Source organism: Rhea americana, unplaced genomic scaffold, assembly GCF_003343005.1.
Source record: "Rhea americana isolate MKP2758 unplaced genomic scaffold, rheAme1 scaffold_89, whole genome shotgun sequence".
Taxonomy (NCBI): Eukaryota; Metazoa; Chordata; class Aves; order Rheiformes; family Rheidae; genus Rhea; species Rhea americana.
Window position 1 is genome coordinate 2,609,319 of NW_028187077.1, and position 24,620 is coordinate 2,633,938.

At 35.5% G+C, this 24,620-nt stretch overlaps 1 protein-coding gene and 1 long non-coding RNA gene across 10 annotated transcripts in view; one reads left to right on the forward strand and one right to left on the reverse strand.

Annotated features, from left to right (window-relative positions):
* Window positions 1-23,368, forward strand: part of PDE5A (phosphodiesterase 5A) — a 65,459-nt gene extending 42,091 nt beyond the window's left edge. For 7 of the 8 annotated variants that reach the window (XM_085323876.1, XM_085323877.1, XM_085323879.1 and 4 more), the window contains exons 12-21: window positions 3,091-3,237; window positions 5,382-5,507; window positions 7,547-7,641; window positions 11,037-11,124; window positions 12,260-12,360; window positions 12,458-12,535; window positions 13,416-13,479; window positions 14,393-14,467; window positions 14,957-15,040; window positions 18,496-23,368. In XM_085323876.1, coding sequence (XP_085180002.1) covers window positions 3,091-3,237; window positions 5,382-5,507; window positions 7,547-7,641; window positions 11,037-11,124; window positions 12,260-12,360; window positions 12,458-12,535; window positions 13,416-13,479; window positions 14,393-14,467; window positions 14,957-15,040; window positions 18,496-18,633 — 996 coding nt within the window. In that variant the 3' untranslated portion in view covers window positions 18,634-23,368. Of the gene's footprint in view, window positions 1-3,090; window positions 3,238-5,381; window positions 5,508-7,546; window positions 7,642-11,036; window positions 11,125-12,259; window positions 12,361-12,457; window positions 12,536-13,415; window positions 13,480-14,392; window positions 14,468-14,956; window positions 15,041-15,665; window positions 15,772-18,495 lie in introns of all 8 variants that reach the window. The other variant, XR_014898104.1, reaches the window with a different exon arrangement.
* The window catches only part of LOC146584900 (uncharacterized), a 78,780-nt gene that overhangs the window by 40,460 nt on the left and 13,700 nt on the right, over window positions 1-24,620 (reverse strand). For both annotated transcript variants that reach the window (XR_014898105.1, XR_014898106.1), the window contains exon 2: window positions 17,215-17,345. This is a non-coding gene — a long non-coding RNA (uncharacterized LOC146584900). The remainder of the gene's footprint in view (window positions 1-17,214; window positions 17,346-24,620) is intronic.

The following is a 24,620-nucleotide window of genomic DNA, read 5'->3' on the forward strand; positions in this document are numbered from 1 at the left end:
AGGAAAAACAGAAATACAAATAAATACTGCCTATCATTTTCAAGAATTAAAGTGACAATACCGACTGATGAAATACTAGTGTCAATTAAAAATACTGAAAGATTTTGAAGTCTGAATTTTGTACTTTTTATATTTTTTGTACCTTTCAGGCTTCCACAGTATGAGTGCAGCTTTATGGCTTTTCACAGAAATTCCGTATTTAATTRTTAATTCTATGATTATTTTCATTTTTGTGGTTACATTTTTGTGCAGTGTCCTGTTCTGCTCATGCATAATTCTGTACTTAGAAAGCCACTGCCTTAGGGGAGTAACTACAGCTATGATTTCAAGTGTAGCTCAAAGTATAGTCTGTGCTCTCTCCAGTTCTCTCTGTTGAAGTGGAGGTGCAGGGCGAATAGCATCATCGTTGTGGTAAGGACAACGAGAGGGAGGGACGGAGGGGAAGGCAGACACAGACTACCCACAAGCTGAGTAGGACACAGTGGGACAGGACTGGACAAGGCAAAGTGCCACAGAACAAGGCGCAAGGCTACTGATCATGAGCTAGATTGGGATTAGTGTGTGCCAGTTCTGACACGGTTGGCATCACACGCATTTTGAACTGCAGTCCTGAAGTGCTGTTGCTCACCAATACAGAGGCACTGACATGCTACAACACACTCTTTACTGCATCTTTACTGCTGTATACAACAGAACCCTTTCAGATGTAGGATTTTGGAGGCCTTTTTTTTTCCTTTGCCTATGTTTTTATTCACAAAATAGAGTATTATGAAATGCTGAACTATCAACTTCTGTTTTTTTTTTTTTTTTTTGGTGTATTTTTTTTTTTAACTATTTGCTGTTTCCATGCATTGATAAAGTCAGGAATACCTGAAGAGACATGGGGCCAAGTGACATTAGGTATCAAGTCATTCATTTTATAGAAAACCATGATTCTATGCCCTATTTTAACACAAGTACTCAGTAAGCAGTGACAAAGGGAGCACTCGCTGCCCAAGTTTGGATAGCTATCTTAATCACTGTAGGTTTTCTTCTTAGTCATGGGAGAAACAGGTGATCGTAGAAAGCAGTTTGGAGCCGAGTGTCTAATTTAAGTCTAGATTCAGGAAGATACGTTAGCATGGCTGCTCCTCTCTTACGGAGATGATTCTTTGAAACCTAACTTAAACTGTTACCCAAAGGACGGCGTAGAGAACTGTTTTTCTTCTTTTAATGGGCTGACAAAGACTTTCCACTTTATTGTGGCTATCAAAGACAGGAGATAAGGAAGAGAGATATAAATTATGAATGAAGTCAGAACACAGGCATGATGTTTGCCTGTGTTTTGTTGAGCTAGCTATTCTTCCAGCCCTTTTCCTCACAAAAACCTTGCTTTTCACGATGACATAAGGGCACCGGAACATATGAGTGGCATAACAAGACACTGCACTCTGCAGTCCTAAAATGCAAGAATAATCCTTCCCCTCACAACTATCAAACACCTACTGTGAGGTAGTATGCATCTAGATAGTTGTAATATCTCTCTGAAAGGGAAGTTAGTTTACTTGGGACAAAAGGATTGTTTCACATGGCGAGAATGATAAGAATAGAATTACTTTTTCATTTACTTATTTTGAATAAGATGTAAGTAATATAATCTCCTTGTTATCAATATTTTAGAAATTAAATGATACAGTAATTTAAGAAAGACAAAATTAAAAAGTAGCCCTGCTTTAGAAAATCATTTTAGGTACACTGGAAAGCATTCTGAAAAAGTTGCAGCTTTTAAGAATTATGTCATTAGATTTCCTAAATGATTGTATTGGTTTCTACTGAGTACAGAGGCCTGGTCGTTCTTTCACACACCTGTAAAATACCACATGAATGCAAAATGATGGACACAAAATTACAGGTGCAAAAAATGTATTAAAAAGTTGAGGGGGGGTGTCCTACATAAACCCTGTTCATAATTGTTCATGACTTTCCAATTCTGATGCACAATAAGAAAGATAATAGCAAATTTAGATGGACAGAGACTAGTATACTCAGTTATGGGAAGGGCTGATATGCACGCTACATGTAGTATTACTGCAGATTATGCCACATATTTCCTTTTCAGGGTCTCAGCCTTCTAGGATACCGTTCTTCATTCTGGAGAAATGTTTTTCCCCAGAAATACAAAGCAAAAAGATAAAATATAGGTTTCTTATTTTCAATACTTCAATTTTACTTGATATTTTTTTAAGCCACTTAGTCATATCAAGGTGAAACAACTTGAAATAAGTAGCATTGAGAACTCAGCCTTTTATTTTACAAAAAAACCTTAATAGTTACTTTTGATCTACAGTGTAAGACTTATCATTTACCTTGGTAGCAGCTTTAGTGCTCCTATTTTGAAGGCCAGTGCCTATATTCTGAATTTTACAACTAGACAATGAAATCAGAGTTGTAACACACAGAGATACTGGAAGATTTACTGATAGTAAAATTACAGCTTTTTAAAGTTAATGTCTGTATTTGCATAAGTCTACTTTGTAATTCCAAATTTCAAAGCAAAGGTGTGCAGTTGTACTCAGAAATACATTAAGAAACATTGTCCAAATGTTTTAAGGATTATTTGATCACAGATGAAACCTTAATTTTCAGGGCCCTAGTCCAGAGAAAGCTCTGCCTATGGACAAGCTACAAGTAGAATAATGCTGGATGTGGATGCTGTTACATACTCTTTGTCTTTGCCAATAGCTACAGACATGTCTTTCCTCCATATTTTTAGAAAAATGCCAACAATTACAGATTTTGACTTCTGTACATCCACAAAAACAAACATATAATTTCACTGTCTTATTCCCTGGATCTTTAGCTTCATATGTATTCTTGGTTACAATTTGTGTTAAACAAACTGATTTGCTTGAGTTATGAAAAAGTGTATGTTATTTCTAAGAAGCAAATAGGTAATGTTAAACAAGAAAGGTTAAAGAAAGATGAATCAAAAGAAAAATCACCAGATTTCAGCATAATGTGAAGGTAAAATTTAACATTACACTACTCTTTTTCTGGTTATGTTATGCTTTCTCCTTTCCAGTGCTAAGTGTTGTTCTTATTCTTCTCTAGGCTGCTGTAGTACCATCTGCACAATCTCTCAACCTAACTGACTTCAGCTTCAGTGATTTTGAGCTATCAGATTTTGAAACAACACTGTGTACAATTCGAATGTTCACAGACCTCAACTTGGTGCAAAATTTCCAAATGAAGCATGAGGTATGAATGCTGTCAAATGTTATTTCACATAATGAGACAACTTATCGGGAGAATAATGAAATAAGCCTACAGTGGATGCACAACTAATTGAAAATCTGTATTAAAGGGTAGATAGCCAACTGAGAGGAGATTTCCAGTGGCAGTACTGGGGTTTCTTCTCAGTTCAGTTCTACTGAATAATTAGTAACTTGAATGGTGGACTAAAAAATGCATTGAGGAAACCTGGAGAGTGGAGGTAGAGGACTTTGTTAAAATTCAGTGAGCTTGAAAATGTATACAAATATTTCAAAATCAGCAGGAATAAATTAATAAAGACTTTGGAAAAAATCAAATGCATGAATTCCAAATGGTAAGCAAAACAATAGGCAATGGTAATAGAGAAGAACATTTCAGGGCTACTGTTGATCCAAAACTGAGCATAGGTCAATAATATGCCACAGCAGCAAAAAAGGGTGAATTTCATTCTTTATTAACAGAGGAGTGGTATATAAGGCCCATGGAGTAATTATTTCACAGCTCATCTTTGATGAGACACACGTTGGAGTACCGCACTTAAACAAATATAGAAATTAATTACAAAAATTATGAGAAGAGAAATAATAATGTAGGATTGGGGAAAAGTTAAATTAATTAGGTCGATTTTCTCTAGAAAATACCATACTGAGGAGGGAGGTAATAGCAACTGTTCAGTAAGTGAAAGATTGCTGTTGGGAAGACAGTTACATAGATTGTTCTCTTATGTCCACCAAAGGTTGGAAAAGATATAATTATCATAGCTTTTCCCCTCCAAAATGATTAGATTAGATATTAGGAGGACTTACTTACAGAGATAGTAAGGACTGAAATGGATTATTTATGCAGGCCGTGGAATTTCCATTAGAGGTTTTTGCCAACAGACCTAGTTTTAGATACATCTTCATCAGAGGTGATTGAGATAGATATTTGTAATTTGTCTTTGAGCCCAGAGGTAGACTAGATCTCTTAGGCCTCTTCCAACCAGTACATGTGATTTCTGCTTGCATACAACTTCATTTTTAAATGATTTAGTTTTGCTTTATGTATTCTTCAATAAAACCACTGAAATTCATTATCAGAATGCAGGAAAATTCCCAGAAATTGCTGGACTTCAGCTTCCTAATGGAGTAATCCTAATAAATTGGCAAAAACAAAGTAACACACATAATTATATGTCTCAATAGAAACAATAGCGCATTAACAGTTTTGAAGCTACACTTTCCTCTTTCCTTAACAGACCTAAAAAAACCACCTGCAGTAGCAGAACACTCCCTTTTTTTTTTTTTTTTTTTAANATAGAAAGACACAGAATATTGCTGTTTTTATCCACACAGAATCTTCTGTGTGGATGGACATATATTAGACTTCCTTTTCTGTCAGTATAACATGACTCTTTCACTAGGATCACAAAAAGTTATCTTAAACAAACTAGATGCTAAGAGAGCATAAAACATACAACAGTATGATGTATCCATTTAAGCTAAGAGATCTGTTCCAGTACACACCAAAATACTATCTGCCCTTTATACTTTTCACTTTCATAAAACTAAAGTGTAACTCACAAATTGTAATTCTGTTGTATAAAGCAGCCAGGACATATTTTCCTCCTATATTAAAAARAAAAAATCCTAACATGCAGTATAGTAATCAGTATCTTTATATCATACTTATTTGCTTTCCAAAGTCCAATTCTGCTTGTCTTTTAACAAGCTGATATGAGTGAAAAAACATGTTCATTTTCAAAACAGCTCTTAGGAGAGCTCTGTAATTTAAGAATTAATTGCCTCTATGAAATATATGGTTACAAACAAGCAATTTTTTCCTCCCAGTTAGCTCAACATAACTCAGTTTCTGGATCAACAGTGGGGCATCTGGCACCAACATCTAGCCCTCAGTAGTAAAAAACACAGCCACCCACGTTACTTACTGAAGAGGCTAAATTAGTGACTGTAACCATATTCTTATCCATGTTCCCAGTTATGTCATACTTGAACTTAACTGAGGTAAAAGAAAAATTTTTCCCTGAAGAGAGAAAATTTTCAAGATGGGTTTGGAAAAATAGGTCTGTTTCTAAAAAGAAAAAATTCTAACATATTTTGCAGTTAATAACATAATACTATTTCTTAAAGGTTCTTTGCAGATGGATTTTAAGTGTAAAGAAAAATTATCGGAAAAATGTTGCTTATCACAATTGGAGACATGCCTTTAATACGGCCCAGTGCATGTTTGCTGCTTTAAAATCTGGTAAAATTCAGGTACATTTTGCTGTTTCTATGTTAAGAACTTTTTGTCTAAAAAGTTGCTGTAATGATGCATAGTTTTGATTGTGATTTCAGTAAGTACCATTCTGTAGTTTTGCTAGTAAAAGTATTTCTGCCAAAGATTTCTGGCTTTAAGTGCTTGATTTGTTAAACTGTTATCATGTTATGTACTTGGGTTCAGTCAGATCCTCTGGGAATGATCAGATGGATACTCCCAGTGGGAATATCTCAAATAAGGCACTTGATTATGTCCTTTTTTAAAGTTAATGCTTATGCTGTAAGTCAAGAAGGTGTAGAACAAAAGGACTGGACCTATTTCAAGATGTTTCCTCATAATATTCATTAGACGCAGAAACAAAGCTGATTACAGCCTTAGGCAAATAACAGAACGCTTTTTGGAAGTGAAGAAGTGTTTGTTTCAATGCTTTTAAACAATGTTTCAACCTTCCACTTAAGTCAAATTATGATTTCAAAAACAACTTAATGGTTCTTTATTACAAATATTGCAGGGGGTAGATAACCTCCAAAATAAGAAAAATGTGTTCAAGATTTTTCTTGAATATGTTTTTTTGTATTTCCTTGAAGAAAACAAAATGTTTCTGCTTATTCAGAATTAACATTTTTCTTCAGTTTGACTGATCTGAGACAGTTAATCTTAGATGGTTTATCCTATTTTACAATTATCTCTTATGAGAAGATAAATCCTATTTGTAGAGCAAAGATCAATACCAATAACGAAGAAGCATTCGCTTCCTAACAGAAAATAAATAAATAAAAAGCTTGGAAAAGACAAAGACATACACATTTAGGATCCTTCCGCATTGAAAAGAAATGGGCACAGCAGTTTTGCTCTGTGTGTATTCTAGTAATCTCAGATTATTCTGATAACTTGGTTGCTTGCTATTTTTGGATTCCTGTCAGTCTCCACTGTGATTTCCATAAATTGTTTCATTCCTAACTACATTGGATTCACTCCACTGATTTTCATGGCCTAGATTTTGGAGTCAGAAACTGCACTGAACATAAGTRTCTCATTTTTTCTCTGGTCCAGGAGGAAAAGCAAGCACTGGGACTCAAATTCCCTATGAGAAACATAAGATCAGCCATTTCCAAAATGATTTGTCTTTTGACTATGTGAAAGACAGGATTCATTATCTGGAAAGCAGATACAACTCCACAGAAGTTTTGGATTCGATTGTATGCAGAGTAGAATCCCTGCGCCCCCCCCCCCCCCACCCTTCCCCGCAGTGGCTATGCTGTCACCAGCCATTCTTCAAATTTCTGTACTGACTGTTGTGCCTGCTATTCTTCTCCCATTAAAAAAATCCTGTATAAATAGTGCAACTTTGCCCAGCCTCTGCTTCTTACTGACCAAATTTAAATAATACAGCTATAAAATACTATTAATCAATATTAAGGATATGACATAGTCATGGAAGAGAAATTGTGACCTCTCGTTTGTTAGCAGACTAATCCTTGTTGAGGCTCTATTAGTAAACTGTTAATAATGAGTCAGCTAGTATTTTTTTAATTGCTTTTTAAGCGTCTGTTAATTTATTTGCCCAGTGATCAATGAAGAGTGTGATGTTTTTCTCTTCTGATTATACTGAGGACACTTGTATAATGGATTCTAATACCAGTTCAGGAAATGTAGCATAACCCCTTTAAAATAATACAGGAGCTGAGCTAGAACTCAAGGACCAGAATTAAAAAACAAATCCTGATGCTCTGTCTTCCCTGCTAGGTGACATTTTGCAAGTCATTTCCTCTTCTTCTGGATGAATTTCCTCATCTGTAATGTAGGGCTACTATATTACTTCCCTCTTTAAGCTGCTTTGAGGCCTATGGAGAGGTATTATTACTATGCATCACAACTTAAAAGATAACTCCTTATTCCTAACATAGAGTTGTAGGTCCTTGTCCTCTTTGGGCTAGAATTGTCAACAGCTATGTGGTAAAGACAACAGATATAATATACTGTGTGTACAATAAATCCCTAATGCAAAGYTAATTCACTTGTATTACCCTTACAGAGCAAACTGACAGACTTAGAAACACTTGCTTTGCTGATAGCAACTCTAAGCCATGATTTGGATCACAGAGGAGTGAACAACTCTTATATTCAAAGGTAAGTAGTCAGTCAGAGATGAGGAGTTAAATAAAAGCAAATGAATACCAAAAGCAGAGAGCTAAATGAAGTACAGCCTCATYGATTTGCCAGTGTGAAGCTGCACAAAGGAGCAGGCTTTTGCAAAGCAGTAAGTGCAAATACAGTCAGACATATTTAAACAGYACAAAGCAAAGATGTATAACCTCACTGAGTTCACTAACTACTGCTGGCAGATGAAGCAGACTCTCTGTAGAATGTGCAGGGGCAATATCTCCTAGCACCTGTTCAAGAGATGTCCTATTTCCCATACAGATGTAGTGAAAGTTTGCAGCTCCTAAGGGACTTCACACAGGAGAAAACATGCAGCTTTTCACCAATTGTTCATTGCCCAACTACCTGTTTGCCATCTGCTCTGAGCCATCACAGGGTTGGGATTTGAAGCCATCTCAGTGATACAAAGGGTCTCGTATAACTTGGAGCTCTGATTCTTTTACTCATAATGTAGCCATGCTTTCTGTGAATTTGAAATTACTGAATTTGAAATTACTYTGGATAAGATATATATTTAAAATCACATTAAAAAGGCATGACTGTTTCGCACCATTCTGGGATTACCTGTATTCTTCCCTTTTAACTTTGAGCAAAGTGAAAGCAAAGCAAAAAGACAAAATATATTTTAAAAACTTGAAACAAAACTTTTTTTTACTAAACAGAATACTTCACTTTTAAGTTATCAAAATGAAACATTTCAACTGTTATGAAATCTTCCTCTCTTTTAATTTTTAGGTTAAAATACTTTTCTTTTTAGAATTTATTGGTAGTTTAAGTTCTGCACAAAATGTGTTTTTCAGTGAATTTAGTTCACTTCAAAGAACTCCACATATAAAAGTATATGATTCTTTGATTAAATAAACAACTTGGCTTAAACATGGCTATAATGTAACTACTAGGATATGGCAGTGTGTCCTAATCTTACCAGAGATGGGGAAAAGACACMCAGAAACGTATACTTGTATCTCTTTCTGGCAGAGCTGGAGAGTGGTTTTGAAGCTACCTCTGGAAGAAGTGGTCTGCTGTTCTCGCTGTGTGTAAAGTAAGACACTAGGGGAGGAAAATATTGTTTGAGGCAGAGCATACTGGAAGTATTCAGTAAGCTGAAGCAAGATAAATTCCTGCCTTTCAGATATATTATTAACAGTTGTATCTTCTAAATAATAAGTCGAATCTGTAAAGCCAGAAAAAAAAAAGAAAAAAAAAAGAAAAGAAAAAAGTGACCTTTTCTAGTTCCCTAAYAGGGGAATACAGTAACTTGCAGCCTTGCAACAATTTGAACCAGTTAGTTAGCTATTTTCTGCTTTATTTATTTAAAAATAAATTTCCTGGAAAACATCTGGAGATGCGTCATCTCTTCTCAAAAATGTCCTGGGAAAGTGTCATAGACAGCAAAATCTAACATTCACACACACTGTAAAGTAGAGATGATTACAACTTAATAATTCTTTTTCAATACAAACAGTTCCATGAATCTTGTTTTTAAAATCCCTCATTTATATCTAAATGAAAAGTTATTTTTCCAGGAATGGATCCCTTCTGTTCCTTACTTGGAAACAGGGCGAGTGGATACTTGGCACATGATTCTTAAGCAACAGAGCTTCAAAAATTAAAACTGTCCTGGTAGCAAAAATTACAGGAAATGGTCTGTTTTAAGGTCTTTTAGTAGACATGCAGGGTTTTTGTTCTGTTTTTCTTCCAAACAACATGTAAAGACAGCAAGTACAGCACATGAAAACTGTACAACCAAACCACGATGTTCAGAAAGCAATGATGTCCATTGGCCTGGCGTCATGGCTTATCAGAAATGCTATGTAGTACAGAACTAGGAACCCGAGTTTATTTCCGGCACTGGTGTCTTCCTAGACAAACAGAGTCTGTAAGTACTGAGCAAGCCCAGTTTGGTGCAGTACTTGGGAAGATAACCTAAGATTTTTCTCATGTATTTCTCTGTTCGATCAGGATGAACTTCAGGACAGAGTATGCATCCCATTTAATTCAATGGGAATTAAACCCAGGATGTGCTGGCACCATCTTACACTTTCTTTCCTTACAGAAACACATACGGTTATTTGTGCTATACTACTTTTGCAGTGGTCTCAGAGGAGGTGCTGGGCAGCCAGCCCATAATCCTCAGGGACTTGCATCCTTTAATCTTCCTTTCCACATTTTTGTTTGTCTTTCCATCTTTCTCTCATTCTTGTGCTGTTTAAATCCCTGGAGTCTCCTCTTCTGTCTTTTATATGAGTCCCTGTGTGCAGTCACTCACATAGAGACCCAATCCTACAATCACTTATTCATGTGAATGATCCTTAACCATATAAAAAGTCCCATGGAACTGTATGCTAAAAAAAGGATTTCTCACACGATTAAACATTTATAGGTCAGGTTATAATTATAGTACTAGAATCAAGATCAGCAGTGAAACAGACTTCCAAGATCCCAAATCAGTTAAAGAGATGAGATAAGCATTGTGGGAACAGGGGTTAAAAATGAAGATAAAGCAGCAAAAGCTAAGTACCTCATTATGCAGTGAGGAAGGGGAAGAAAATACAGAAATCCTCAGAGAGGAGGAGCTTCTGCCTAAAGCTACTTGACACAGTAAATTCTATGTTATAAACTTAGATAGCTTTAAATTCTGCATTCCCRCAGCTGGCTTTTTTCACTGCTGTTTTTCACTGCCTGTAGTACAACTGACATCCTGTTTCCTTTGGATTTTGCACTAGGGCAGAAGGAAGGTAATGATACTGGAGTAGTTTGGTCATGAAGAGYGGTGACAAATGCGTTATCACTAAAATTAGTAGCACAATAATCTGGTAACTCTTGGGCAACAAAGCCCACTGAGGTCAGCAGGAAGTTTTCCGTTGATACTAGTTGGCTTTGGAATAGGTCTGCATTATTACTTGCATCTTTAGTAGCTGAACTGACTAATATGCTAGGCACATGTCTAAAATGCCACATGCACACAAATTGCGACTTAACAAATTCTGCTTGTGAAGGAACTTTTCTTGTTACCTCTCCTTTTTTAAACATGAACTTTTGCTCTTTAAAATTTGTATATTATTTTCTCACTGCTTGTATGCCCGTGGTCTCTACAGGTAACAGATGGTAAAAAGCTAGAGTTGTCAGCACTCTGACAAAGTAACAGCCTTGTCTTTGTATCTGTAATCCCTCTGCATCCCTCCAAATGTATTCATTCTGTTTGGCTAGTTACACAGGAGTAGGGGGAAAGAAACTGGTTAAGAATAAATGTTTGGAGGGTGAGTTGATACCAAGGACATTAGATGGAATTAGTTCTGGGTGAGTAATATATTTAATTTGATTTTTCAATATGATGTGTGGGGTTTTTTTCTGCTCCTCAGAAGTGAACATCCACTGGCTCAACTGTATTGCCACTCAATCATGGAGCATCACCATTTTGATCAATGCCTTATGATCCTGAATAGTCCAGTGAGTGCCTCATTTCTGTGCATACTGAAGGAAGCTGTTCCCTGTTTCACTTTTATTTTTAGCTTTTGGATAGATTCCCATCCTTATACATTCCTAAATGAACTTTATTCCTTTTTGGGTAAAGAAAACAAATACAGCACTTTTGAAAATACAGTTCCATTTCTGAGTGCCACCAAACCTTTTCCAAGTGTTGCCTGATAAGGGAAGCTTTGCTAATATCCTTTTGAGTACCTGCTTCCTTGGACCAAAGGAAATAAAAGGCTTTGTTGCCATTTTCATGACCTTTTATGAATCACCATACAAACCCAYGTCCTTGCTTTCATTTCAAAACACATTTTGGCCTATATATACACAAAGCAGTTCTGATGAGATGAAACCAAACACTGCTAATATTGACATTCCAAAGTGAAGCCAAACCTAAGTTAACTAAATACGCAAATAAAACCACATTCTTCTTCTCTTATATTATTAATTACTTCTAAGACCAGTTATTCAGCATGCACAATCATTTCAAAGCAGTATATTTTCACTGTTCACTTCCTATCACAGGTTTGGTAGTTTTGGCGTCCTTAATGTTGTAAGCAGTTCTCTCTTATTCAGACAAGAAAATATAGAAAAAAGCAGAGGCAAATTGCCACCCCACCAGCTCTATAATGCTTTGATTTCACAGTGGGCTGCTGATCTTACCTTTTAATGTAATGGTTTGTTATTTATGTTGCTTAATAAAAGAAAAATATTTTAATTTACATGAGATTTATAAGCAGGGATGAGAATCTGTCACAGTTCCTGTACTTCAGGAGTGGAAAGGAAGGAAAGAAATTTGCCACTAACCAGATTCTAGCATTTATTTCTGGTGGATAAAATTAACTTAACAGGCTTTGACATTGCTCTGTCTGCAGTTTCATTTTGTAATACAGTCAGTTATCACACTGCTGCTGCAGGGCTGTCTGCCAGTACTCAAGAACACTGGAATTTTTATTTTTTAATTGGGGAATCTACCAAACAAAGCAGGATAAAAGTATAACACCACATACCAGTAAACAAAGAAGAATGATTCAGCATTTAAGAGATATTTTGGCATACTGGTGAGCTGTTGCCCACTTTATTGTTAACACTGGTTTTGTCTTCTTAAAAGGGAAATCAGATTCTCAGCAGTCTTTCCATTGAAGAATACAAGGCCACACTGAAAATGATAAAACAAGCAATTCTTGCCACAGACCTAGCACTATATATAAAGTAAGTTAGAAGCAAGTTTGGCTGGACAGTATTTGTTGTATGTTTGGATTGTGTCAGCATGCTGTAAAATCTTTTCTTGTTTTTATTTATTTTAAAGGAGGAGGGGAGAGTTTTTTGAACTTCTAAGGAAGAAGCAATTTAATTGGGAAGATCCTATGCAGAAGGAGCTATTTTTGTAAGTAAATGCACATGATTAAAAAGCTGGTTAATATTAAGCACCAGATTTTCCRTACCACATTGCCGTGAATTTCTGTAAAACCAGCAGATCTGTGTACTCTGGGCCAGTACAAATTGGCACAGGTGATATTCATCACTGAATGAGTTCCTGTTCCTGGGTCTGACTCTGTAGTCTGTGTAATAAACTTGGGTGAGTAGTATGTGGAGTTACATAAGCATTTCTATTCTTCCTAAAGAGTGCAGGACTCCTGCCTAGGCACCCTGTTGTTCTTTTGCTGTGGATACACTATCCTTAAGCATTGGATTGATGAAACCWACAGTCTAAAGATTCAGGACAGACTGCTTGTTTTGAAGTAGATATGTTTCTGACAGTGGAAAAGAAAAAGATTAAGAATAGAGACATATCTTATATTGCATAGCTACAGAAAAGCAGGCTTACTTAGGTTGTTTCAGAAAGGCAGGCTACCCCATTTCAAATTCAGTGCCTTTAAAAATCAGTCTAGTTTAGTCATATTCTATGTCAATTTCTAATTCAGTCCTTGGCCCTCATACTGGAACTGTCAACAAAGATGGCAGTCACTGTTAAAGACAGAAGCAAATAAATGTGGTATCTCTCCAATAGCAAATGAAATGATTCATTTCATGTGAATCCATCAAATAAGATAGTTTAGATTTGCTCATATCTGTGTGCTCATTTCACACAGGTGAAAGTCTAACACATTATCAAACCTTGGACATCTTCATAACTTTGCTTTAATTTCATGTTTTATCTGACTTTGATTTTCCTTGAAATCGGATACTCTATTTACTAATCACTTGATTTGATGGCTACATAAGTTTCACAGTACAATAATTCATAGATTTTTTTTTTTCTACAGAGCAATGCTGATGACTGCTTGTGATTTATCAGCTATAACCAAACCATGGCCAGTTCAGCAACGGGTATATGCTTAATTTTAAATTTTCCTAAATATAAGCGCTACATAATAGCTTCTGCTTCTTCCATCTAGTCTCCCTCATTGTAAARGCATTGGTGGAACGCAGAGCCTTAGGAAGCAATCCCTCAAAGAGCTAAATGGGGGTTGAAGACTCTCTCAAGTTTTTGCAGCAGGAGCTGTACATTTACTATGTCATCCTGTTAGCAGTAATCTGAAGGTACATTAGGATGCTTTTTGTTATTTTGAACATTTCTGTGTTAGGGCAAGGCAGTCAACTAATGTGACGTGCTACTTAGTATCAGCTGACCTTTGTCTATGTTTATCATGCAAACTGTTACAAGATATCAAATATTCCAGCCATTTATTCAATTTGCTTGTACTGTCAGAATAAACATCAGCACATGTAAGTGCATTTTTTTTCTGCACAGATGTGTGAAGAAGAATTCTAAAAGCTAACTGTTAAACTGGAGAGTCTCAATAAAAGCAGCTCCAAATATGTCTCCTAAGCAGATTCTTCAAACAGCAGGTGCCTAAGTGCAAGAGATCGTATTTCACAGGTAGAATATCCAGAAGGTGGTAATTTAAAATAATTAGTGACTTTTGAAAATCATTGCTCTTAGTTCTAGATTTAAAATACAGCCCTTAACATTTGTATGTTTTAATTTGTACATCTGTACCCTGCAGGATTATTTTGAGATTTAACTAATACATAAGTAAGCTTTGGTAGTACAGTTTACACAAGCCCACAGTATTATGCATCGACATGAGACAATTCATGAAGTATTTATACTTCATATATGTATTCTTATGATATATGGTCTTCATCATACAGGCCAGAAGCTCTGAACAGGAAAACTGTTTCAATCATAGGTAGCAATTAAACTTTCATAGCTCTCAATGTGTGAAATTTCTTACAGATTGCTGAGCTTGTAGCTACAGAGTTCTTTGACCAAGGAGATAAAGAGCGGAAAGAACTCAACATAGAACCAACAGTAAGTGCGAGAATCACACAGAATCACCTCTTTCAAAATGACTCCTACAAACAGGACTTCACACACTTTTCAAAAGCTTTTCTGCCAGACCAGAGCACAGGACCAACTCCTTCCCTGTCTTCCTGGTAGACACTTTTCTTCTGTGGTTCACAAACACCAATACTGTCTCATTCTCTTCAAGCCAAAAGAACACACCATTATTTCTTCCAAGCYACTACTGCTAAATTGTGTAGGAAATACACTTCTAGATTGGTGCCTATTTGTGACCTATCCTAAGCAGGTAAGTTTGTCTATTCCTCTGCCAGTCCAAAGACAAGCTCTGAAGGCCAGTCATGCAGTCAGATTACCAGCATAACACACATACTGATACCCTGCTGTGCTAAGCTTACTGTGCTTTTTAAGCTTCTCCTGTATAATACAAGCCTTCTCTTGAATTTTCTTTTTATTTAATGTATTTAWATATAGAGCTTATTTACCTTTTATTTGCAGGATCTAATGAACAGAGAGAAGAAAAATAAAATTCCCAGCATGCAGGTTGGATTCATAGACGCTGTTTGTTTACAGCTGTATGAGGTAGGGTGCATAAGAAAGGATTGCAAATATCTAAAACCAGAACAGCTCACTGTAGCCTGTAGTAACTGCAGATTTAAAATTAGAATCAAGTTTGTTGTAGTTCCTTGGCTAAAAAGGGACAAAATACTTTGTTATATATTATATATGTTTCATGGATGTGATTATTTTAGTATTTATCATTAATGACATGTTTGTCTGATGTTATATATATATTTTTTAAACCAGGCAGTAAATATTGTGCTCTGAGAACTGGGAGTTAGATCCCTTGGTTATATTTTTGATTCTGCCAGTGACCTGCTATGACTTTTAGGGAAAGTCACAAATATCTAATGCTTTGCTAACAATGAAAAGAATAATATCCATCTACTGCACTGATAAAATTCATATAAGAACAGTCGTTAAAGCATTCTGAATTCATCATGCAAAAAGTGACATGCTATATATAGGAAATTCATCTTAGCTTAAAATTCCCCATCCATTTTTTCTCTCTCTCTTCTTGTCACACATAAAAAATGCATGAGAGAACTGGAAATGTTTTTCATCTTAGACACAAACTGTGCTAAGTAGGTATTTGGTCAGATACAGTGTGAAACAAAACATAATAGTTTCTAATCTTTTAAACCAGCAAAGCACTAAGGTGAAAGCCTGAGATTGTAGCATGCATTCTACAAGAACTGAGATTTGAAAGGTGAGGAATAGATGGGCTGCTTCTAAGAGTCTTCCAGCGGGAGGTAAGAACAAGATGATTGCTCAAATCTTGCCCTCTTCTGTAGTTAATCCTTGTAAAAAGAATTCATATCTACCAGCTGGAAGGAAACAAGGGTAGAAGAAAGAGAGGGAGCTGCTAGCTGCTGCCCCTAAAACATATCTTTCTGTGCAGTAGAAAATGCTTGTTAGGAAAATATGGCTGTCTTTGCTGGGAATCCTCAGAAAGCTCTCTCCAGGAGGAGGTAGGCCACTGAAAAACAGACTGAATAACTGTGCAAAGATACAGACCTTAGGAACAGAAAATTCTCTGAACAGAAAACCTAAACAGGTTTCAGACTGAACTTTTTTTTTTTTTTTTTTTTTTTTTTTTTTTTTTTTTTTTTTTTTTTTTACTTTCTTTACCTTCAGATTAAAGAAGCTGAACTAATCTTGGAATTCAGGGCAAAACAGTTTTTATTCAGTTTCTTTTGATTTTTTTTTTTTTTTTTTTTGTTGCTGGAGAGCTTTACCTTTCCATATAGAAAAAGACTAGAAAGTCTTCGATTATTTATTCTGAAATATGTACTGCATCTCACACCAAATGGTACCAAATGGTACTAGTCCAGATTGCACCTAACCCCGGTACAATTCTGCAAAGAAATAAGGTTTTGGGTAACTTCTAACTGCTGTGCCCCCACTTTAAAACTGCAAGTTTGTTATGCCGCAGAGAATATGACTCCATTCCTGCTTAGCAGATGAAACTACCGAGAAATGTTTACAGTCTTCTCCCTCCTCTGAGACCAGAGATGTTATACCCACTAGCTGGGCTCTAGAAAGTACCTTTTGGTTCAGATCATTTTGCCTCTTACAGCTTTCAGTGCAGCACTCTCATTTGTCATCCTGTCTTAAAGTCTCACCTGAACTGAAACAGCATGTAGGAGGGTGTAGCAGTGTCTGTGACTTTATATAGGCTCAGAGTATGTTAGCAGATATGTCCTAACCTGAGAGATTACATGATTTATCAGTAGGTGCAGAGAGGACTAAAGAGAACAGGGAACTTGTGAGGAAATGACAGAAACCACCAGGCAGGAAAAACTTTAGACCAAAGTATGTGGTGGTAATTAATATTTAAGGTAACAGTACTGGTAAATCCAAGGAAAGGTTATGTTCTGAGCTGATCCAGTGCTTTTTATTCTGACTGGAGTACAAGTAGAGGACATCAGCTGCTTATGATTTTCTTTTTTTTTCTTCAATGGGTAATAGATGGTAGAATATATAAACTATTTCATTCAATGTTACTTTGAAAATGAATGAGCACACAGTTAACTCTCCAATATCCTAATGCTATAAAAGCAAACAATTAACAGGCTTGTAACTACAACCTTTCCATTGAGTTTTTTTATGAGCTTTCATCCAGTTGGTAGGAGTTTAACGTACAATGGAGTAAGAGATAAGCGCCCAGGGTGGCACTGTAATTAACTACTTACCATCTTACTCAGATTTATTCAGATAAATCAAATCCAGATGAACTGAAGAGGTTTTGTGGCTTATGTTACATAGATGAATAGTGCAGTTAAGCTGAGTGGTCTACATATCTCTTCCCTTTAAATTCTGAAATCTGAAAAAAACAAAAAGTATGTTTCACTCTTTTCATTTTTTATTTTAAATAAAGTGTATCGTTCAGCTTTTTAAAATGATGTTTAAATGTATTCAAGTAAATGAAACAGGAATAGCCCAGAGATATTTGAGAGCTCTGTTCTTCTTATAATGGCAAAAATCAAGAAAAATTCAATCAAATTTACTGGAACTAATGAAGCAACCTATAAAGCTAAAAGGAACTATGAAGATCAATGCCATATACTTTACAATTCAGTGGAGTCCCTATGTAATATTCTTCTAAGTTATAAGATAATTTGTAGAATCAGTAGGCTCAAATACTCTTATTGTCTGTTCAGCAACATCCAAATTATTAAGCTCTCACTTCACACTTTTGAGTAGGGCTATTTCATTCCAAAAGTCAACAGAACCACTTACGCAAGTAAGGGCTAAGTGTCTTCATAATGTGAAGATACATGTTAATCACTTCCATCAGGAAGGAAAAAAATATATAAAAATGCTTATGAATAATTTTTTCAGTTCCATACATAAATACCATAATACACTTTTTCTTCACATTGCTATAGTAACACAACCATGTCAAGAAATGAAAAATAYCTGAGAGTGACTTCAGCTGTTCCCAAGAGCACTAAGTGTTAAATGTAATTAGCATCTATCAGGTGCTAATTGTCTTGAGTTCAAATATTACTTGSAGAACTGATCTGCATTAGTTTTTACATCACTGAATACAGTCATATTGGATATAACTGCTCTGTACGTACCTGATGGCCATTCCAAAGTAAGTCATCCTTACGATAAACCTTGTCATATATACAAAAAATGGGCTTGAAAACAAAGTCCGTGTATAGTACTTTGCTAGGAATCCTGGATAGGTTGCTTGCACATGATAGAACAATTATGCCACCTCCTTCTGCCCTTATRTATAATGTGCTAAATGGACACAGCCACTTAGTCTGATCTACACATGCCAGGTAACTGTGTTCATACGTGATCTGCAACAGGAAGTCTTCCTTGAAATAAGTTCCAAATACAATATCAAGTATAGATACACTTTGTACTTCAGTCATTCTGGTTTCTCTAACARTCACCTTTAAGAACACCTATTTGGTTGTTAAATATAACTTGTCTTACATGTTCTTAATTTATTTCAGGCCCTAACACACGTATCAGAGGCCTGCTACCCCTTACTGGATGGCTGTAGAAAAAATAGGCAGAAATGGCAATCTTTAGCTGAACAACAAGAAAAGAATCTGATTAATGGAGAAAGCAATCAAGCCAAGAGGAACTGAGGTGCTGATTTGACAACCACAAGGTTAAGTTCACATAGAAGACATAGTAATTGGGGAGTACTGCGTTTTGCTAAACACTGTATGGATTTGGCTTATGTTTTGCCACTGCTGTATTACTTTTCCACATTTTAAAACACAGCATGACCATGTATATGCCAAGGTTATATAAAGATTGTATATTTCTTCTATTTCATCTGAGTGAGATGGAAAAAAGATCTGCAGAGTTAGTTTATGCTGCCCTGTTCTACAAGATGGTACGAGACTTTGAGAGCCTATTACCTTAGAGATGTATATAGTTGTTTAGTGATCATGTGTGGCCAGTATGTTAAAGACTACTGCATTCTGCACCTTTTTTCCTCTTTCAATCTTGCTGTGTTAGGTTATATAAGTAATGAGCAGTGTTGCCCATTCTCTTCTCAGAGGTTTAGCAGAAGGTTTGGAACTAACTCTGGGAAGCCTAATCCAGCATATAGTATGCTAACCTCTTTCAGGAGACAGAGTAGGACTTTTAAATGGAAAAGCCCGAGATCTGTTTAGCCAGTAGCTTTTTCGTATTAGAAGAATGTCTCAACAAAATGTCTTACATTTGGAGAAGTTTTAAAAAACCCTGCAAGCTGCTAGGCAATGGGGCTTATTACGAGTTTCACAGTCGAAGTATCATAATTATCCATGGATGAAGATATATATGCTTAACAAGTGATGAAAAGTCACAACTCAACATTACTGACAGGCTGCCTTGGAAGAATGCTTCTCAAAGAAGGCTGCAAGAAGCAAACAGAAAAATGGAAACTAAACAAGATCAGTTTTGTATGCTGGCTTTATCTTCATTCTGAAGAGAAATTTAACATCATCATAACCAATGTAAGCAAGGGTAGGAAAAGTAGAAGAGACTGTGACTGGAAGAGCAAGAGATGAGAATCTGGTTCAGACTGACCTAGGAATGGCATACTTGTGGTGATTGCTAGTGATGCTGGTTTTTCAGGCCAGTGCTATTATGAAATGACTATGACCACTTCAAAAAACTGCTTCAGATTTCAAAAAGTTTTAGGATAACATCTTTTAGAAATCATTTTTAGCACTAGCTAATATCAACAATTGTTAATCACTAAGTCTTAAAGGAAAAAGGAAGACTGAAAACAAAAATGGCTGAGAATACTACAGGAACTTATTATTTGTATAGGGGACATTAACAAGTATTAAAAAGAGACCAATTAACTTGCAATATGTTGTTTTTAAATCTGTGACAATGGATTTTTAATTAAAATTGGCAGTAATTTTAGGCAAAAGCTGTACAATTGGGACTGTACTCTGAAGTACAGTAATTTACTTGTATAACAGAAAATTGTAGTTGGAAAACTGCAAAAAATTCTTCTTCCCAGGAAATTATTAATCCCACCTACAGCGGCTGGTCAGAAAGACAGTGAAAACAACCTCTTTTTATCAGTCTCTATTTAGATAAGAAGTACCAGAAGATAATAAAATATGAAGCCAATGTTTCAAAATATTCCACAATATTGAGTTCCATAACAGAAGTTCCTAAAAATGTAGAAAAAGATATTCCTACGGTCTGCAGTATTTCTGCCAACCTAAATTACTTGTCACTGATCAAATCTTATCTCAAATTTTCCTTATGACTACCAATAATATATTGTTGCAGAGGAATTTGAAAACATTTTTCTACAAAAGTATTATAAAATAGCTATTTTTTAAGATTTTTCCAAAATGTTATGGAATGCTGTAATAATTAAGAATTCCAGGGGCACTGTTATGCAGTATTGCATATGTGTATTATATGCATAGACTGTACAATGTATGTGTATGTATATAATATACATCCTATTTATGCAGAAAAAATATAGTGGTCCCCCCTGAAAGTTTTCAGTCCCTTGTTGATAAACAGGAAATTTTGCTTCAGGATTTGCATAGTCCTAGTATTGTCTTTCTTTTCCTTGGATGCTTCAGACACTGAAATATAATCATTAACTCAGTCAACTCGTAAGATACATATTTAATATAGACCTGAACAAAGTATATGTATATAAAGGCGTATTGTGCTAGTACAGCTGAGACTAGTAATTCATGATAACAACACAGCAAATCAACTATAGTAATATTACAGTATAGTGACATATCATTTACATTAACGATATCCCAGTATTTATATTTCTCTGCTATATTGTGTCTTCAGCATAGCTTTATTACTGTAACAAAGGAGTGCTGGATTCATACCTTTGACTTGAGAAAAACACACGTAACAGGTTGCATTTTTAAAAAGTTCCACTTAAAATGTACACAGTCATACAGTAAGTGCACATATTTAGGTACACATCTTTACACATTTAACCCACAGAATTTCTTCCACTACAAAGATCAGAACAAATATAAAAATATAGATTACAGTAAATATGTCATCTAAATGTTGTTGTAATACACCTGTATTTGTATATATTTCCACAAAACTAAACCTTTAAACTATTGGTTCAAGGACTTTAAAGCATAGCTTGCTATACTCCATGAAAATTCAGACAGTGATCAAGTTATTTATACAGTGCTTCAGTCTGCCTGAAGGCAAAAATCAAAGGATGCTGGTTTTGTCTCATGGCTTTTGTGAGGACTATGCACAGAAAATCGTTCTCACATTTTATAATGTATATAGATGACAACATGAAAAACACCAGGCTGTTCTCTGCCTGARAATCACTGCATTCAGGGCTCAACATTTTCGAAATTAGCTACTGGATTATAGCCATGCAGCTGTCATTAATCTCATCACGATTTGTGTATCCAATTATTTTAGTCAGGTCCCAGACACATCCTACCCTAATTCATATTGCTTAGATAAAGAAATCAGCAAGGACTGTGCAAGATATAAGCCGAAATGGAGTTTATCGATTTGCTAGTTCAGTCTTAATTCCACTAAAGCTATTGTGAAATTTGATATTGAAGTTCTGGGGTGCAGAATTTGTCCCACCATCTTTCTAATACTTTTCTCAATAAAGACATATAAGTTAGGATCCTATTTGTTCTCATATACATACATATTTTCCTATGAAGTCACCCCACAGCACAGTTTAGTGCTTAGAGTACACTTTTGTTTCTGTTTTTGTTCCTCTTTTGAAAAAAATAACTTGGTATATATATTAACATCTAAAAAWTTGTTGTGTGACCCTAGCTCTTCTGATTAAAAATAACTGAGGCTCTTAAGGTGTAGATAGCACTTCTTTTCCAACAAGTTAGTCAATCATCTAATATTAGCTGTAGAATGTATAGATTCTATTATCTCACACAGTAAAGGAAAGAAGGGTAAAATAAGCCATCAGTCCAATAATGTCTTATTTGTAATCTAGATTGTGGAGATACTATTGATCTTTGTTTGTAGTTAAGAGAGGATGACTCTCAGATCTGCACAAAATGCAAGTACCAGTGGGCTAGTGATAAAAGTGAATAAAGTATTCCATTGATTACTAGCTGATTTCTCCTTAGAGACTACAGCCTGATTTTATGTATTGCCCTCTGCCAACTGAGTACATACAAAGGTAAGTTTCTGAACTCCATTTCAACCCATTTTATCTGGCACTGGCATGAACTGCCAGTTTCAAAGCAGTGTCTAATTCATATCTAAGATTTTTCAAAATGATAGGATAGTTGATTATTTMAACCCATTTTTAGAGAAACATATAGTCCTTAAAAATTAGGAGGTATTACCTGAGTGATCTGGTTTGGGCCCCTTTTGTTATGCATAAGAACCATAGTGGAGAATACTGATGGAAAAAATGCTCAACTCAAAATAAATTCATACACTTGTAAGGGTTTTATGGAGATCTAACAAGGCAAAGTTTTACATTAGTTTTAGTTAGGAATCTTGTCTCTGACACTGTAGGTTCTTCTTCATGTCAAATCACATGCAGTTTACAGTCCACAGGGATTCAGCTTTATTTTACAACTGTCTATTCTATAATACAACACCAGAGAACTGCTTCAGGGACATACACTAGTTTGAAAGATAAGCTTGAATTCTGGAGCTTGAATAAAAATCTGAGTTTGCCCAAAGTATGAGAAATAATGAGGGCTGGAGTTTCAGTTTGGATTTTACAGGAACAAAAAACATCACAGAGTCTAGCCTGGTAATTAGTGACATTTGCTTAATATAGAAAATTGTCACATCAAAATATTTCGTCTTTGTCATTGCTAGATGAATGAAAATTGCATGGGAAAGTTTATTTTCCACACACACAAAAAGAAGTAGTACATTTCCATAGAGAAACTCATATCTAAGTACCACTGTTTGTAAACGTATACTAATGTGACAATGCTATTTAATAGCTAGTTTCCACTAACTGCCACAGCATGAGCTTGTCATGCCAGGGCCTATGGTATGCTTAAATGCCCATTTGAAGTTAATTAAATGATTCCCATTTACTTCAGTGGGAGTTGGATCGAGCTGTATAGAAGGTGAAGGGATGGGTCAAATCTACCTTTTTTGCCTACACATGTAAAGAGGGACCAAATTCATACCCTTGGTAACACCTGCTTTACCCATTCTTTACTGTATTCAGCTATTCCTGCTGATGCCCAATGTACTTTACAGATGTAACTGAAGTTAGAATTTGAGCCCTCTATGTATTCACATGGCAGACACACATGTGTCTCAAAGAATGTAGTGTGAAATGCACTGTAAATAGTTTTAATATACACTTCTATTATAGTTTAATAAAAATCTTAATCACAGTCACCAGCCACTGAGTTTGTCTATTTGTATTCTTCTATCTTTTAAAAATATTTTAACAAATATATATTTTCTGGGCACAGTACTTTTGTACTAGGTTGATGGGGTTACTCTGTATATTACGTTCTGCTTTTTAGTAGTATTAAAGTCTTCTGAATGTTAAGAGCTTGTTGCTGTCCACAATTCTTTTTAGTAGAATTATTTACATTACTTCTGAGAATCATTTGTCCTCCTTATAGTACAGTTAATAGAGAACAGAGTTAGGTTATTTTCTGTCGTCAAACTGCTGCTTAGTTATTATTTTCTCATTCTTCTCTTTGTACTGTTTTCACGATTTGTAAAATAAAAACGGACAATGTCAATTAAATTTTACTATTTGTTGTTAATATGGAGGTTTAATCAATAATCAATGATTATCTGATAATCAAATTACCGAATTCCACATTGCATTGTTCCTTGATTCAAATAATTGCTTCCATAAATGCATACTTATTGCATATATTAACAACTTCTCTAGGTCCTTCTGCTAGTGAAGGATTTCACTTTTAATTTCAAGATATTCCTAACGTAAGTACTGTCAGATACGATATTTTTTCCCAAAAAAGCAGCAAAAAATAAAATAATTCACTCCTACTAACCGCTAGGGAGCGCTACAGCTACACAGATCAGGAACTGTCAGAAACGAGGCTATTTACTGCACAAGTAGAATTGGTAAATACAACTGCTATAAAAATGCTGTGTGAATAAAGCTGGTCAAGATCTATCCTCATCCTCTTCCCCTAAGTATCAATTTCTGGGGCAATAGCATGAAAGACAGATTAAAACAGTCAATCCAGTGATTTCAAACAAAAGTGTGAAAAACTTACTTCTGACAATAAAGTCTCATCTTGTGTAAACTTCTGATACTAGAAGTAAATCCAGACCAGCGTGCTTCTTGGCCTGTTAAGTTCTCTACAGCAACACTTCTAGCCTGTTTCTTTTTCTTTTCTTTTCTTTTTTTTTTTTTTAAGTTCTAGGCAAAACCAACAAGTATGTATGTCCCTGACAAACAACAGTCCTATTCAAAAAGTTATGAAAGGCCAGATTTAATCCAGCACAAAACATGAGCACCGTTTGCCCAAACCAACTGCAATTTGCGAGTGCAAACGAAAAACYGTCTGTGTGTGTGTGTGTGTACACATATATACATATACCTATCTCTATATATAAATAAAAAATCATGTAACCATGTGCTGTGGGAACTACAAGGTTTCCACTTCAC